The 17,623-nt window shown below is 48.0% G+C and overlaps 1 protein-coding gene across 3 annotated transcripts in view; it reads right to left on the bottom strand.

The window, feature by feature from the left end:
• The window catches only part of GRAMD1B (GRAM domain containing 1B), a 188,308-nt gene that overhangs the window by 128,936 nt on the left and 41,749 nt on the right, over nucleotides 1–17,623 (bottom strand). For 2 of the 3 annotated variants that reach the window (XM_070384052.1, XM_070384054.1), the window contains exon 2: nucleotides 10,829–10,918. In XM_070384052.1, coding sequence (XP_070240153.1) covers nucleotides 10,829–10,918 — 90 coding nt within the window. The remainder of the gene's footprint in view (nucleotides 1–10,828; nucleotides 10,919–17,623) is intronic. The other variant, XM_070384053.1, reaches the window with a different exon arrangement.

Below are 17,623 nucleotides of genomic sequence, written 5' to 3' on the forward strand. Positions count from 1 at the left end.
AAGCTGGGGAGACAAACAACCGAGTAAACAAATAAATACAATTAAGACACCATTAATGCCAAGATGTAGGAGAAGGCGATGGCACCCCACTCCAGTACTCCTCCCTGGAAAATCCCATGGACGGAGGAGCCTGGAAAGCTGCAGTCCATTGGGTCGCTGAGGGTCGGACACAACTGAGTGACTTCACTTTCACTTTTCACTTTCCTACATTGGAGAAGGAAATGGCAACCCACTCCAGTGTTCTTGCCTGGAGAATCTCAGGGATGGGGAGCTTGGTAGGCTGCTGTCTATGGGGTCGCACAGAGTCGGACACGACTGAAGTGACTTAGCAGCAGCAGCAGCAGTGCCAAGGAAGCTGGGCTTCATGGGCGGCTCAGTAGTAAAGAATCTGCCTGCAATGCAGGAGACATGGGGTTCAATCCCTGAGTCAGCAGGATGCCCTGGAGAAAGGAATGGCAACCTAGTCTGGTATTCTTGCCTGGAAAACCCCATGGACAGAGAAGCCTGACAGGCTGCAGTCCATGGGGCTGTAGAGTCGGGGACGGACAGACTCACACACACACACACACACACACACATAAAGAAAGCTGAGAGGCTGAGGACTGGAGTCGACTTGACTGGCTTCCCTGGGTGACTAAGGAGTCATCAAATGCCACCTCTCCTACACTCACTCTGACCAAGTCTCCAGGTATGGTTCTCTGAGCGCCAAGCTGACCTTCCTCTCAGCTCCCAGGGGTGGCCTGAGCCGACAGCAGTTCCAACAGAAGCTACCATTTCCTGCATGCCAGACAGAGTACCAAGTGTTTCTCCCATTTTATCTCATTGTGATCCCCACAACCTCCATAAGGCAGGCACAGTTATCTCCACTTTCAGACAAGGAAGCAGAGGCAGAGAGGATAAGATGATGCTGTGAAAGCACCACAGCCAGTAGGTGGTAGAGTCCGGATTTAATCTGAGGTCATCCTTTCATCTTCAAAGTGCAGTCCTGAGTCCCGCGTGACCACTGGACAGAGATTGCTGTCCCTGCCACCAACACCACAGGGTTCTGCCATGGCCCGCTGGGGGTCTGCCGCGCGCCCACAGCACTGGGTCCTTGGTACCCGGGGAGCCACCACCTGAGAGTGAGGACTGGGTCTCTCTGTTCCCCAGCCTCAAACCTCCACCTGAAAGCTCCCTGGGAAGAGCACCCTTGTCAACAGATGGCTGAACACTCATGGGCATCCACGCCGGAGTGCAGGTGCGTGTGGGCAAGAATCCAGACCATCACTGACCACTTCCAGCCTGTACCTACCTCTGAGATGCACCGAGCCTCTCCCTATCTCTCTTCTCCCTGTCCTCCCCTCACCCGTCTGCCCTGTCTTTCCTAGTCCTCACTACTGTGTTTCTCTTCACGACAAATCACAACTGCCCATAAGCTTACATGCCTCCCCTCTCTCTCCAATGTCCACCAGCCCCTGAATTTAACTCTGATCCTAGAAGTCGGGACCTCTTTCTCCTCCAGAAAACCTCCTCCCCTCTCCCTGTCACAAAGCCCAAGGTACAGTGTGTTTGGCAATGAGACACCACCCCACGATTCTGCCAGGTTCAAGGCTCACGTTAGCACAATGAGCCACACACCTGGACCTCCTCGGCAGCTTCTCAAGCGAAGTCCCCGGTGAGCAGATATGATGTGAACACACAAAGGCAACACCCCCAAAGGTCCCTATGCACAGGTCCCTATCACTGGAAGGAAATTAACACCCCCGAAGACCCCAGAGATCACCCCTAAATCAGGCAGAACACATCGTTCTCTCTCTCACCTTTCTTTCTCTTGGGAACCCCGAATTCTTTACCAAGTGAAGTAATTTACCATGAAAAAGGAAAATAATGATCCCTGGCTGGGCATGAAGAACCCAAAGAGCCAAGGAAGCTGCCTGGAGACAAGGTCCACTCAAGCAACGCATCCTCCAAGGAGTGCACAGCCTCATTCATTGCACCCCACATCCTTCACCTTCAGCCTCTGCCAACACACCATACTCCTTCTTGGGGACCTGTCACCCGGCAAGGAACTGCAACATCCCCAAACACGGCAGACAACCCCACAGCGCTCCCGCCTCTGCGACGAGTCCCGGGTCACCCCAAACCAGCCAAGGGCCACATCCTCCTGCCCTGATCTCCATTCAGGGGCCCTGCACCTACTTGGCTCGTAGAAAGGACAGCTTCTTCCTCAAGGAGGAGACGTGGTGGTGGCAGGCCTGCTTCACAGCTGTGCTGCAAGACACTGTCTTGGAGCACAGGTTCTGCACCATGCTGGGCTCAGGGGGAAGCCCAGCACATGGCCACAGGGACCTCGCGGGCTGGGGCTCGCTCTAGGGCCGCTGCTCGTGCAGCTCCTCCAGCTGTCGACCGGCCCCTGTAGTTGAGCTCTCCCCGCCCTGAGGTTCCACACAGAACACAGGCGGGCGGAGGGCCTGGGCTGGGAGGGCCTCAGGCTCCGACCTAACCGGGATGCCCCCTGCCCGTGGCCCGAGCCCTCCTCCACCCTCCCACATCTGGCAGCGCTCCGGGCACTTGGTGAGTCTCCTCTCCTCCTTTGTCCTCAGACAGGGAGGATGGAGCTGTACCTGCATGTGATGTCAGCTGCTGGAAGGGGGGTCGGGTGGGGGGAGCGTGGGCACCGTTCCCAGAGGGTTTGTTACTCCTGGCTCTTTCCTCCCAGTGAGGGAGCTGACCGGGGAGATCACCTGAGTGTCCATGGGGCCGTGGGGAATTCGGCAGCCAGGCGGGTAGATGGGGCTAGAGTGCCCTGGAGATACAGGATTTGGGAACAATTTCTGGGACAGAAACTGAAAACATCTTTCCTTCTGATAGGAGGCTAGCTATTCCGATGGCCAGACCTGAGCTGGAAGAAACGGGCTTGCTTTCTGGCCTTGCTCCAAACCCAGGAGCTCCAACCCCAACTGCATTGGTTTCTTGTTGGTTCATTCATCCATTCCACAAACATCTGCTGCTGAGCACTTACCCTGTGCCACATACGAGATACCGTTTGTGTCCTCCAGGGTCTCCCAGGCTAGAGGGGAGATGGATAAGTGAACCAAAGAGTGCACAGCACAGAGCACGTGGCGGGCAGAATTAACCACAGCCTGCTAAATACTATGCCTAGAAAACAGATGTGATGGAACCTGCCTTCCCTACCTTAACTGGGAGAAGTGAGGGCAAGTTCTAGTAAGACATGCACTTCTTTGAAGCTCATCAGAGAAGAAGTGATATAAGAAATCCATAAATTAACAACACCCAAGCCTCTTACTACACTCCACCTTCCTTGATCGTAGGAGCTGATCTTTTTTCCTATTTCACACAGAAAGGGGTGCTGCTGTTAGTAACCTCCTCACCTTCCTCCTCACCTGTGAACTCACCTGCACCCACATCCACTATTCTCTCCTATTCTAGACTAGTCCTCTCACCTCTGATCTAGATCAATCTCTTCTCACCTCCTCCAAACCCGTTTCCTTATCTTTCAGCAGAGGCACCACCCAGCAGAGCACGATAGAATCCTAGGACCAACTCTGAAGACCTCCCCCTCTCACACCCCTTGTCCAGGGCATCACAAGTTGAGGACGTTTTATCCCCTAAATGTCTCTGGAACTCACCTACTTTCGCCCTGACCCCCAACAACCAGCATCCCACATCCAAGCCACCAACAGCCAGCCCTTCATCTGAACTATTGTAACAGCCTTCTAACTGTACATCCTTTCCCCAAGTTGCAATCTATCTAGAATCAGATCTGACCCCATCAGCTCCCTTCTTAAAACTTCGATGGCTTCCTAGTGCTCTGAGCATAAAGACTCAAGTCCTTGTCGTGGCCAACCAAGCTCCTCTCATCTCATCTCATTATCTGCCTCCTCTCACTGCTTCCCTCCCATCTCAGACTCATCCTTCTGGCCTTAGTTCATCCACCACACTCTCTCACCACCCCCACTTTGGTCCTGGCCCAATTTATTTGATATGTTTCCTCATGAAACCATGTTCCCTTTCTTCAATACACATATAAGCTTGTATTTTCTCTGCCATACACTCACTTTGCCGACAGAGGTCCATAAAGTCAAAGGTATGGTCTTTCCAGTAGTCATGTATGGTGTGAAAGCTGGATCAGAAAGAAGGCTGAGCGGTGAAGAAATGATGCTTTTGAACTGTAGTGCTGGAGGAGACTCCTGAGAGTCCCTTGGACTGCAAGGAGATCAAAGGAGTCAATCCTAAAGGTAATCAACTGAATATTCATTGGAAGGACTGATGCTGAAGCTGAAGCTCCAGTACTTTGGCCACCTGATGGGAAGAGCCGACTCACTGGAAAAGACCCTGATGCTGGGAAAGATTGAGGTCAGGAAAAGAGAGCAGCAGAGGATGAGATGATTGGATAACATCACTGACTCAACTGGACATGAGTTTGAGCAAACTCCGGGAGATGATGAAGGACAGGGAAGCCTGGCATGCTGCAGTTCATGGGGTCACAAAGAGTCAGACACAACTGAGCAACTGAGCACAACAACTTTCCTTGTCTATCTGCTTCCAGCGTTTGTCCCTTGAATCCATCTCTCACACAAGGACCAAGAGGATTTTTCTCACAAGGATACCTGGGACAGACCTCACTCTCTTCCCTCTTCTATAAATACAGTCCACTCCATCCTGGCAGGATGATACATGATCAGGCACCTGCCTACCTGTACAAAGATGATCTCCAGCCACTAGCTAGCTACCCCCACTCCTGGGCCATTGTTGGCATCCATACTGAAGTATTTGCCATTCCTGAGCACGCCTTGCTTTCTCACACCTCCAGCTTATGTACATCTTGTTCCCACGCCTAGGAACGCTGCCATGTGACAGACTCCTACTCCCCTTGCAGCTCTCAGCTGAAGCACAGCCCCCTCCGTGGAGTCTTTCTGGATACCACTGCCCTCTCCCTCCTTCCTTCCCCATCCTACCCTATGTGGAGGACCTACATTATTCTATTCAGGCAAATTTCTTAACTCCACCGAGCTTAAGTTCTCTAAACTCCAATATAAACATAATAATAGCATCTATTTGAAAGGGCTGTTGAGAGGTTTATATTTAAAAGTGTACATAAGAGTCTCTGTACAGACTAGGAACATTAGAAAACAAATTCTTTAGTTCTATTACAATGAAATTCTATGAGACAAAGTGCCATCTGTCAATTATTACATTATACTTACTTTCTTATAGATATGTGTCACTGAAAGATAAGAAGGCTCTTGAGAGCAAATGTCATGCCTTATTCTATTTATCCTTAGGATCTGTATCTGATATTTTGTAGATGATCAATATTCTACACATTCTTTCTGTCTCTGTTTCTTCAAAGACAGAAGAGCATAGATCTGTGAAGAAAGTGATAGTAAAGGGACTTCCCTGGTGGCCCAGTGACTAAGACTCCCTGCTCCCAATGCAGGGGGCCTGGGTTCGATCCCTGGTCAGAGGACTAGATCCCACATGCTGCAACTAAGACCCAGCACAGCCAAATAAATTAATATTAAAAGAAAAAAGTGACAGTATAAACTCACAATAGCCAAAACCATCAGAGTACTGGCAGCTACCACTTACTAAGCACCTACTAAGCACCAGGCACTCAACACATGCTATCTCATGTACTCTTTACAAGAAAAGGCTTTTACAAGTGATGAAACTAAGGTTCAGAAAAGCTGAGTAAAATGCTTTTAAAAATGCACAGTCAACACAGAAGACAAAACCAGGTCTGCTGACTGAGGCTCTCGCTCTTGCCTGCATCTTGCAGGGCTAAGCGGCAGAGGGCCAGGCTCTATTCTTCCAGCAGCCTGACTATGGCAGGCTCCAGCATCTTGTAGACACTTCACGTCCGGTTTGTGGCAACCAGGCCGGCATGCAGCGTGGAACTGGCATGTGAATGCATGCAGCCCTGCCTTGGTCCTCAGCTGCACTCCAGCCCCGTCCACGTCTCATTTTCCTACTATGAAAAGGCTTCCTGGTTCAAATGAGATCACGTTCTGTTGAGACTAACATCCTGTACAGAAACGGTCCTTAGTGAAACATCTCTTTTTTCTATGCTTGTGGCTTTGTATGAAAGGTCCTGACACTGGGTGAAATGTACTAAATAAAGACTTAGTGGGGACTTCCCTGGTGGTCCAGTGGCTGAGAGTCTGTGCTTCCAATGCAGGGGGCCCAGCTTCCATCCGTGGTCAGGAAACTAGATCCCACATGCCGTAACGAAAGATCTCACGTGCTGCGTCTAAAAGATCCTGTGTGCTGCAACCAAGACCTAGTACACCCAAGTAAATAAATATATTAAAAAAACTTTTTTAACCAACGGTGTAGTTTGAATAAGCAAACAAATAGAGAAGATTGAAGAAAAAAAAAACTAGGGACCTGGGAAACCTTTACCAACTGGTCCAGTTTGGACCTGAGAACTACTGTTTTGTAAATGCACCTCTGGCTTCACCTCGAAGCATGAAACTGGATCAGCATCCCAAATTCCGTGATATACATACTTTGAGGAAGCTAGATCTAGTCTGCTTTCAAACAGAAACCTGAGGGGATTATTCTTATCTCTGAGACAATCTCTGTTTCCAACAAACTGATTCTCTAAAATCAACACTTCTCCCTGGCACTCCTGCCCAGGAAGTGACTGTCTCTCTGCAGCTACTTCCTGGGCTGGGGACTCTGCCCCCCATCATGGTTCCAAAGGCTTTTTTCCTTTCTGGATAGAAGCTGATGTGAATGAGGAAAATAAATTCTCAGAAGCCCTTCAGTTTGGATGTCTTATTAAGGCATTTCCCTCTCTACAGTATACAGACTTTAAAAAAAATATTTATTTTTATTTACCTGCTTGTTTGGCTACACTGGATCTTAGTTGAGGCATATGAGATCTTTAGTTGAGGCATGTGGAATCTAGTTCCCCGACCAGGGATCAAACCCAGGCCCCCTGCACTGGGAGGTTGGAGTCTTAGTCACTGGATCACCAGGCAAGTCCCAATGTGGATTTTATAAAGATTACAGTACAGTAGCTATTTTATCTCTAAATATGATATCCATTCTAAACCTTTTACAAGAAAAAAGAAAAATCAATGTTTTATTTAACCAGTGGAAAGTTATTTCATACTGAAGGATTATAATTTTGATCTTTAAAACAGAAAAATCAATTTTTGTGTGTGTGTGCTCTATGAAACAATCCTTTATTCTGCAATTGACAATGTGGTTTGCAGAATTAGGAGCAGCCACAGAAAAGGGTCCGTATTACCCACTATACTGGCCAGGCACGACACTGGCCGGTGTGGGAAATGCCATCGTAACCAGCAGGGTGCGCTGTCCATCAAACTGGGCCCAGAGCAATGAGCACAAGTCAGGTTCCCTCTCCCCAGGGTTCAGATCGCACACTTGCTCTAGGCCAGCATATCACAGACCAACATCTGAAACGCCCCAGAGAGTCTCTTAATTGGTCAGAAACCTGCTGGAGGAAGGATTAGGTGAAGGGTGTAAAGGTTTGTTCCGAGCTGCGGCTGAGTGATTAATTAGCACTCTGAGGACTTGTTCTCTCCAGGAGAACCCACTGACTGTGAAGGAAAAACCGAATTCATTCAGAAAGACCACGGTGAGCACACACCAGTCCTGAGTTTCCAGGGCAGGGGTCCACAGGGATCACCACAGAAGCATCCTTCAGCTCACGGCCTTCTCTGTTTCCCATACTGCCCAACGTGAGCTAGGGCAAAACTATATCCAACACCCACCATGAAGAGCTCAAGGGGCTGTCAGTGGGCCAGGGATGAGGATGAAAGGACCAGGGAAGACATTTAAAGGATTTTTCCGAGCAGAGGTTTGGAGGAGAGATCATCCATAATATTTCATTTGGGTTGTGGGAGGGGGCAGAGAAACAGCTAAAATATCACTTTTATCAACATACAATCTGAAGTACTGAACAAAATCAAGGCTGACTCTAGTTAGCAAGGAGCCGTGGGAAAAAACGTGCTGTAGAGTCTCTGCAAGTCGGTACCTATTCATCTCTCCCAGGAACATAGCAAGCGGCAGAGATAAAATAGAGGACTAAGGAGTTGCCGATCAACTGAAGGTATGATGATCAGAAATGGACAGTTTCTGGGGATGTTCACCGCACAACATGGGGAAGGGAGTTGTGCTGGGGAACTCTACAGACCCTTCCAATTTTGGAAGCATGGGTTGTCGGAATCCAGAGAGCACTGAAAAGAGGGCGAAGGCCACTCTAGATGATTTCAGATGCACAAAGCAGTGAGCAGCGGCTGGAAGCGAGACCTTAATTCCCTGGTCAGGAATCAAAGCCTGGTCACCTGGGTGGAAACCAGGAATCTTAACTGATAGACCACAGGGACTAGTGGCTAGAATCTAAGTCCCCAGTCCTTGTCTACCTTGAAAGGAGAAATTAGGCAATGAGGTAGAGGAAGTAAAGTCTTTATTAGAAAGGCAGAGCACACGTGCAAACTCCATTCAGTTGCTAGAGTTGTGCCTTGGGAGGTTTAAATCCTTTGTGAGTGGCCAGTCTTCCGGGTCTTTGTCTGCTTCTTAGTCAATCTTGTTTTGACCAGCCCCAGCCCACCCCCTCCCCTCACCCCCTGCAGCTAATTTGTCTAGGGACCCTCCCCTAGGTGGGATCATACCGCTCAGTGAAGATGGATTTCATCCCAGAGGCATACGGGAGGCAGACGGCAAGAATTCCTATAGCCTGGCACCCCCTGCCTTTTTGGCCTCATTACACCTTTTGTGCAAGTGTAGTTTCTCCCTTGCCTCAAGGATGGAAATGTATGACCTCTTGATCTTCTAATAGGGCTTAGCTCTGTTCCTACCATAAAAGCCTCCAATGTCATGTTATTCACCCTATTCCTGTCGTTTCTTTTATCGAGGTGTAGATCTCAAAATGTAGATAGGAGTCTGGCCACAAACATGTAGCCTGGAGCGCATTTGTCTCTTGGCTCAGAAAATGTAAACAGGGGCCTGGGAATGAGTGTTGGGCCTGCAGCCCATCTTTTTGTCACCCCGGGAAGTGCGAACAGGGGCCAGTTGTCAATGTCTAACCTGCAGCCCATCTAATATCTCCTGCCTCATAGAGACTGAGGGAACTCCCAGCGGATCATAACTGATCAAGCATCTTGATGAAAGTCATTAGTCTCTGTCCCTTGGAGACCCCATGAAGAAAATGAAAGTGTTAGTTGTTCAGTTGTGTCCGATTCTTTGCCACCCCATGGACTAACCCCATCAGGCTCCCCTGTCCATGGAACTTTCCAGGCAAGAATACTGGAGTGGGTTGCCATTTACATCTCCAGGGGAACTTTCCAACCCAGGGAGTGAACCCAGGTCTCCTGCATTACAGGCAGATTCTTTACCATCTGAGCCACCAGGGGCGTCCCATGCTGCTGCTGCTAAGTCACTTCAGTCGTGTCCGATCCTGTGTGACCCCAGAGACGGCAGCCCACTAGGCTGCTCTGTCCCTGGGATTCTCCAGGCAAGAATACTGGAGTGGGTTGCCATTTCCTTCTCCAATGCATGAAAGTGAAAAGTGAAAGTGAAGTCGCTCAGTCGTGCCGGACTCTCAGCGACCCCATGGACTGCAGCCGACCAGGCCCCTACATCCATGGGATTTTCCAGGCAAGAGTACTGGAGTGGAGTGCCATTGCCCTCTCCGGGGGTGTCCCATGCCTTCACCTAAATTGATGAGCTTAACTGTCAATCATGGTTAGTAATAAGCACAGAACTGAGAACTATAGCAAGAGACATAAAGCTTTATAAATCTAAAGAAAAGGTCCCAGCCTCTTAAGCATGTGTGTTCTGTTGTATCTTGACTCTCTTTGTGACCCCATGGACTGTATGTAGCCTTCCAGGCTCCTCTGTTCCTGGAATTTTCCAGGCAAGAATATGGAAGTGAGTTGCCATTTCCTCCTCCAGGGGATCTTCTCACCCCAGGGATCAAACCTGAATCTCCTGTGCCTCCTGCACTGTAGGTGGCTTCTTTACCACCAAGCACCCTAGGGTCCCAGGAATGGCTTTCTTGACATTAAGAGAAGCCATTCTGTGATCCAAGAAGCTTAAGAGAAGTAAGGGAAGACAGGGACAAAGGAAAATCAGTCAGGAAACACAGTCCTAGTTTCCACCCCCACCCCTGTCAAGGACTACACATAATCATCTGATACAAGTCTGCAAGCTCTGCAGGAACTAAGGCCCCCACCCAGGTGGAGGATGGACGGACCCTCCTGACTTCATTCAACTAGAGCCTGAACTCTGTTGACCTTTGTCCAAATTCTATGCTGAATTCTCCTCCATTCAAGCGCCTGCATGAATATGCATGTACCCCTAGCTTTAGCAGAAGTCCCCTTCTCCGGATCTTTGACTTGGCAGTATCTTTTGGTTGACACCCAGCAAGACGCAAGCCCAGCTTTCAGGTACCACTCTAATGACACACACACCATCCCAGGCCACGCCGTTTTCCTCAGGCTTGGAAACACCCTTTCCCTCTCCAGATCCACAGCATTCCCAACCTTTACAGGACACCTCCGGTCCCACTCCGACATCTTTCCAACAGACTTGGTTTCCACACACTGACTTCTCCCTCTACTGAGCACCCAAAGCCTTTAGAACTAGTCCCCTCTCAGGTCGAGGGGGTAGCATTCTCTTTCTGAACCGTGTTGGAGCACAGAGGTCAGGCCAGCTTCTGTTCCTCTGCAGTTTCTCATGGTTCTCACTTCTGGCAGAAACTTGATCTTCCTCAAACATCTTCCCCGTCCCCTGTCATCACTGGCCTCCCGTCCTCCCGGGCCTCCCGTCCTCCCTGGCCATGTGATCTCACCTTTCTTCCCGCACTCGAGGACTCAGGAACCTGCTGGAGTCATCATCATGGCTGCTCTGCTGGCTGCTCTGCTGGCTGCTCTGTTGGCTGCTGAGGAAAGACAGGATGTGAACCGTTAACGTTCGCCTCCTTTCTCAACCCTGGGGGAGCGCCGAGACTCCAGCTCGACAGGGAAACAGGGTTACAACATTTTAAAGGTACATGTTCCCTCCCCCTACCATGGAAGTTGACACAGAGGGCATAACTGGCAGGCAGTGGAACTGAGACCTTCTGAAAACCCCACCCATCCTACCTAAAGCTCCCGGGAAGATCCTGACCTATTACCTGGCTCTTCCCAGGCCAGTTCCATGGAGCAAGTGCCTCTGGCATTCTCTGTCCCTGGGCCTCTAGATCTGCAGGAGAACCCTGTCACCTGAGACCCACAGTTGCGGGCACAGCCAATGGGGCAGGAAGGGAAGGGGTGGCGGTGGGGGGAAGAGAGGGGAATTCCAGCAGGAGAAAGACTTGAGACCTGATGGGGCCTGGGGCCGCCTGGCAGGATTCTTCGCCTCCTGGGAGGGCAAGGAGGGTGAGCAGAGGGATTAGAAGGTGGAGTCTCTTCTCTCCTTAAAGCCCTGGAGGCACGATGATTATGGAGCTTCAGTTCACAGAGTTCTTAAAGTGCATACCGTGGAGCCCTGTACTAAGGTCACAAGATAAAAATCTCCAGAATTACCCAAGCCCCATAGCAACTGTTGCCAGGAGCCTTCGGATCTAAACCTGCTAGGCCCTTGACCCCGTATTAGGTAAAATACCCACCCTTCCAGTAGGAATATTCTCTGCCTTGTTGTTGTTCAGTTGCTAAACTGCGTGACTCTGCAATCCTGTGACCTGTAGCACGCCAGGCCTCCCTGTCCTCCACTATCTCCCAGAGTTTGCTCAAATTCACGTCCATTGAGTTGGTGATGCTATCTAACCATCTCATCCTCTGCCGCCCTCTTCTCCTGCCCTCAATCTTTCCCAGCTTCAGGGTCTTTTCCAATAAGTTGGCTCTTTACATCAGGTTGGCAAAGTCCTGGAACTTCAGCTTCAGCATCAGACCTTCCAATGACTGTTCAGGGTTGATTTCCTTTAGGATTGACTGGTTTGATCTCCTTGCTGTCCAGGGGACTCTGAAGTCTTTTCCACCACCACAATTCGAAAGCATCAAGGCTATAAAAACTGGCTACTAGCCTGTGAAAGGGGTCAGTTCTCCCATGAGCTGGTCAGCTGTTCAAAGAGCAATAAACTCTATTCTCTCATTCTGCCTCTGTCTGGAAATTCTCTTCCAAACAGTGCACATACCATGCATGACACTTACTTTAAAATTATGTGGAATTCAACAGTCATTTATCTTACTCAAGAGAAAGAAAAGCTGTTTGGACATCTTATGATACTAGCTGAACCCAAAGCTGGTGATCAGTCATTGTATTAACTGCTAATTATTAAGTACCCCAGGTATCTAATCAAGAGTCCTTAAGCCATAGCCCCCTGGCCAAATCTGGAGCCCCTGCAGGCTAAGAATGGTGCTTACTTTTTTAAATGGTTGGGAATTTAAAAAAAAATTTTTAATGATGATAATATTATTTCATGACACATGAAAATTCCATGAAATTCAAAATTATATGTCCTAAATACAGGTTTACTGGAACACAGCCACTCTCATTCATTTACATAGTAATCAGGACTGTTCTTGCTACAAGGGCCGAGCTGTGTAGTTAAGGCAGAACTGAATTAAGTGCAGCAATGAGGCCATTAGTCTCACAAAGCCTAAATATTTACTGTATGATCCCTTACAGAAAATGTTAGCAAACCCGTTTTGTATAAATTCTATTAATAATAAATTGTTATTACCATACATGTCACTCTAACGCAGGCCCAGTAGGACCAATATTGTTCCCTTGTTCTGCTGGATAGTTTACAGCCATAAAAAGCACTGATCTCTACACCGTATATTCCTTAGACTAGATCCCCAGCAGACAGCAAACTCTGAACGTTCTCACAGGGTAAGTGCTGGTCGCAGTGCCTGCACACTTTCCATCAAAGAAGCAAGTGATTTTATAACCATGCTCTCATGATCCCATCTTTCAGCAAGAAGTAAATGAACTCAGAAGCAATTTACAACACATTTTCAAATACACACACACACACACACATGCCAGAAATCAGAAAAGCGCCACATACGAAGCTTCCAGTTGCCTGGCAGAACAAAGTGTGCACACAGAGCACTTTTTTTTGCTGCTCATTCCCTACGGAATGGCTCCTCGTCATTCGACTTGCCTTTTAAAAACATATACTCCATCATATATAAAATAGATAGCCGTTGGGAATTTGATGTATGACTCAGGGAGCTGAAACAAGTGCTCTGTGACAACCTAGAGGGGTGGGATGGGGTAGGAGGTGGGAGAAGGGGACATGTGTGTATCTATGGCTGATTCATCTTGGTGTACGGCAGAAACAAACACAAGACTGTAAAGCAATTATCCTTCAATTAAAAATAAGTGAATTTAAAAAAAAACTCATAACAAATTATGCTATCATGTTGCTGACCCACTGGACTTTTTTACATTGGGACTCACCTGTCATATGTATCAAGTATCCTCCTCTATACAACCTAGGATAGGTGTTAAGGCTACAGCAGGCAACCCACAGATGACTAGAACTCAAATCCCAAAGCAGACCCATTATCAAGAGAGGAATACCAAAACAATATACTAAAAAGAGAGAGAGAGAAGAATATCAGTCTACATCTCTGGCAGCACACGTGGAGAGTAGGGAGGAGGGGTGTCTGGAGCCCCGTGCTTTACACCATCTAAAACTTAAAGGGGCTCCACCAACCCGATGACCACGCTCAGCACTACAGCCTCTTCTTGGAAGAAATTAAACTTGACTCCATTTAAACTATAATGGGCTGTTCTTCCTTCTCACCCTACCTTCCCTTGGGCTATCAAAACTGCTCAGTTGTGTCTGATCCTTTGTGATCCCATGGACTATAGCCTGCCAGGCTCCTCTGTCCATGGGATTTTCCAGGCAAGAACAGTGCAGTGGATGGCCATTTTCTCTTCCAGGGGATCTTCCTACCTTCGTTTCTGGCATTGGCAGACGGATTCTTTACCCCTGCACCACCCCGGAAGCCTAAAAAGGGAACTCCCAGAACCAAACGGCAAGAACCAGGGTTTCAGAAAAGTAACTGAGCTGATATTAACAAGTTACCCCACTAGATGGCACTGCCGTCTTCCAAACCAGAACCTGAAGGCAGCCAATCCCATCCAGCCTCTGAAACCAAAACTAGAACCAACCTTCTGGCGCCCCCTTCTGGCCTTCCCATTGCTTAGAAAACAGTTCAGAAAGTGGAGGTAAAAGCAACCATGGATCACCTTCAAACTATTTATTGGTTCTAAGCAACTAAGAAATATCAACTGCATGCATTCAACAAGTATTTATAATGCCCTCTAAGTGCACATATATGAAGAAGAGGCAGCATCAAGGTTAGGTTTAGACCTTAGAATATTCTGCCTCAGATTATCTTTCACTTCCTACTATCACGACTCTGAACAACTTATTGAACAGTGTTTTCCTTACCTACAAAATGAAGACAGATGTTATGAAAGTTCTTAACAATCATAAGGATTAAAGAATACAAAGCTATTCCAAGAATTAAAGAAATATCAAGAACAGTGTTTGGCACATATTAACGGCTGTGTGTGCGCGTGCTCAGTCGTGTCCGACTCCTTGTTACCTCATGGACTGTAGCTCACCAGGCTCCTCTGTCCGTGGGATTTTCCAGGCAAGAATCCTGGAGTGGGTTGCCATTTCCTTCTCCAGGGGATCTTCCCAACCCAAGGATCAAACCCTTGTTTCTTGCATCTCCTGCATTGGCAGCCAGGTTCTTTACCAGTCGGGCAACACCGGAAGCCCATCAACTGCTGTAAAAAATGCTATGATTATGTGTAAGGCATCATTTTGTGGGTCATGGAAAATAAAGTCATGAATCAGACAAGGATCTCTGTCTGATCTCAAACATCTCTCAACATGTTTACAATCTGGAAAGTAAGAGTCAATATAAACTACATTTAAAAGTAGAAAATGACAGCTCTTAGAAGTCAATATTAAATGTTACAGAAACAAAGACCAGAGAAAGATCATTTCCTTCCGGGGCTGGTAAGAGAAAACTGACTCAACAGCAAGGGTTTTTTGCTGACACTTGAAATTCAAACAGATTCAGGATGAGCAGAAGAGAGGGTTCTGGTTCAGTTCAACTCACCAAACACGGACCACATATTAATTAATTAACCTTCATTGAGTATTGCGACACAGCAATGGCCACAGGGTGAAAGGCCACAGGTCGCAGACACTTGTCCTGGGGGATTTGAGGCAACACAGTGAAGAGGTGAAGGTGAGACAAGAGGCCTCCAGGTAAATCCATGGCAGCAACCGCTGAAGAGTGCACAGGCTCCTCCCGCCAACAGGAGGAGCTGGGTCCTCTCTCCTCCCATTTTCAGAACATTTTTTTCACCACCATCTTTAAAAGTGAGATAGAGGCCAACCACTCCCATCCTCCACTCAACTCCATGAAATGATATTTGTTGAGCAGACTTTTCAGAGATTCAGATATGGCCTCTCTCTCAAAAAACAAAACAAAAAACCTCTCAGCTCCTCTCTTATATGAGCCTTTTCAAATGAGACAGGCTACCTGGACACTGGGCAGCTTGCCCTGCCCTCTACATCAATCTGCCAGGCTTCTGAGGTCATGAAGAAAAACCACCACCAGAGCAGGGTGTTTACAGAGGAGTGTGGGAGGCTTGGGGCTTCCCTGGTGGCTCAGTGGTCCGTCTGCCAACACAGGAGACACAAAAGACAGGAGTTTGATCCCTGGGTGGGGAAGATCCCCTGGAGGAGGAAACAGCAACCCACTCCAGCATATTTGCCTGGAGAATCCCATGGACAGAGGAGCCTGGTGGGCTCCGGTCCAAAGAGTCAGAAAATTACTGAGGTGACTTAGCAGGCATGCATGCACGTGGAGGCTGGAGGGTCAAGTGCTACACCCACAGTGACTCCATTTCAGTCAAGGCCTTGGAGGGCAGGTGACCAGTGTGGGTTCTGCAGCTTAAGGAAGGTAAGAAGAACTTGGAGGAAGGCCAGCAGAGGTTGCTCACAGATGAAAATATTTTGTCAGAAAGTCTGATTTGGGGTGATTTAGCCTGGGCACCAGATGACCCAAAGTCAGCTTAACAATGCAAGGAAGCAGTTGTATAAGCAACTGTTTTTTGCCTTTTCCTCAGAAGAGCTAGTTTAAGGCAGGAGGAAGACTACAAGTCTTTCCTGTTATAAATTCAAGCTGCTGATAAAATTCACTATAGAAATTCAATTTTGAAACACCAGACGGAGTTACCAAATAAGGTGGGGGAAATGCTTCTTTACATTCCTAAGGGAAACTAGCTGAAGTGAATCAAATCCAGAGTCCTGGTTTTGTTTCTCTGCCAGCAAGTCAGTGCTGGGAGCTTATCCTAGAAGGTCACACTAAACCAGGAACGTTGGCTGGAAAAAATCCACTCCATCTGGGGCAGTGTACACCCCAGAGGCAGAAATTCACAGGCTAGAGCAGGAAGCTCTGCAATGCAGTCTGGGTAAATTCCCATGATTCCACTGGTCTCCCTTCTCCACCCACCTTCATCCCTGGGCACTGGCAGGAAGGGCGTTCAGCCTAAACACACAACCTACTGGGAAGGTGTCCTTTTGTCCTCTATAAAGTACCACCTCACTCTGAGGGAAATTAAATTTGGCACCTTTTTTGAGCTGGTGCTTTGTAAGTAGAAACAACTCTTTCTTACCCAGATGACACTACTGTGACTCCTAAACCCAGAAGGGGTTTGAGAAATTCCGGAGATTCCAAGCAGTTATGGGGATGTGTGAGCTGTCATTTAGTATTTCCAGAGCCTGGTGGAATCTGTACATTTACCCACGCTAAGGCTGTGCCTCATTTTTCGCATTTGTTTTGGGCTGTAATCAGAGCAATTTAGTGTGTTGATACCAATTATCTTATGCTAATTAGAAGCTCTGAAAAGCTCAGAGTGGCTTTGATTGATGTATGTCTTTGGTTGATAAAAGTGGGGGAAGAAATTATTTGAAGCAGTGGATGTAACAGAATTACTCTGAAAGTGAAAGTGTTAGTCGCTCAGTAGTGTCTCACTCTTTGTGACCCCAGACTGTAGCCTGCCAGGCTCCACTGTCCATGGGATTTCCCAGGCAAGAATACTGGAGTGGGTTGTCATTGCCTTCTCCAGAGGATCTTCCCAACCCAGGGATTGAACCTGGGTCTCCCGCAGTGGCAGGCAGATTCTCAGCCATCCGAGCTACCAAGGAAGCCCTGTCTCTATAGAGACAGACACACCTAGGTTCACCCCCGGCTTTGTTTCTTTTTGGCGCTATAAGTTTGACAAGTCATTTACCCTCTCTCAGCCTATTTCCCTGGAAAATAAGAACAGTAACACACCACTTGTAGAACTGTACTGAGGATTAAGTTGTGAGTAATCTAATCACAACATCTGACTTCAGGATTTGGAGTCTGGAAGATTTAAGTTTTGCCACTTAGCACAGTGACACTGGGCAAATTACTTTACTTTCCCAAGTGTCAGATATGGATATTCTACATGACTTTAAAGATTGTAATGAGGATTAGAAATGGTAGTAACCATTTACCATGTGTAAACATCTAGGGCCATGGCAATGGCACCCCACTCCAGCACTCTTGCCTAGACAATCCCATGTGCAGAGGAG

Source organism: Bos mutus, chromosome 15 (genome assembly GCF_027580195.1).
Source record: "Bos mutus isolate GX-2022 chromosome 15, NWIPB_WYAK_1.1, whole genome shotgun sequence".
Lineage (NCBI taxonomy): Eukaryota > Metazoa > Chordata > Mammalia > Artiodactyla > Bovidae > Bos > Bos mutus.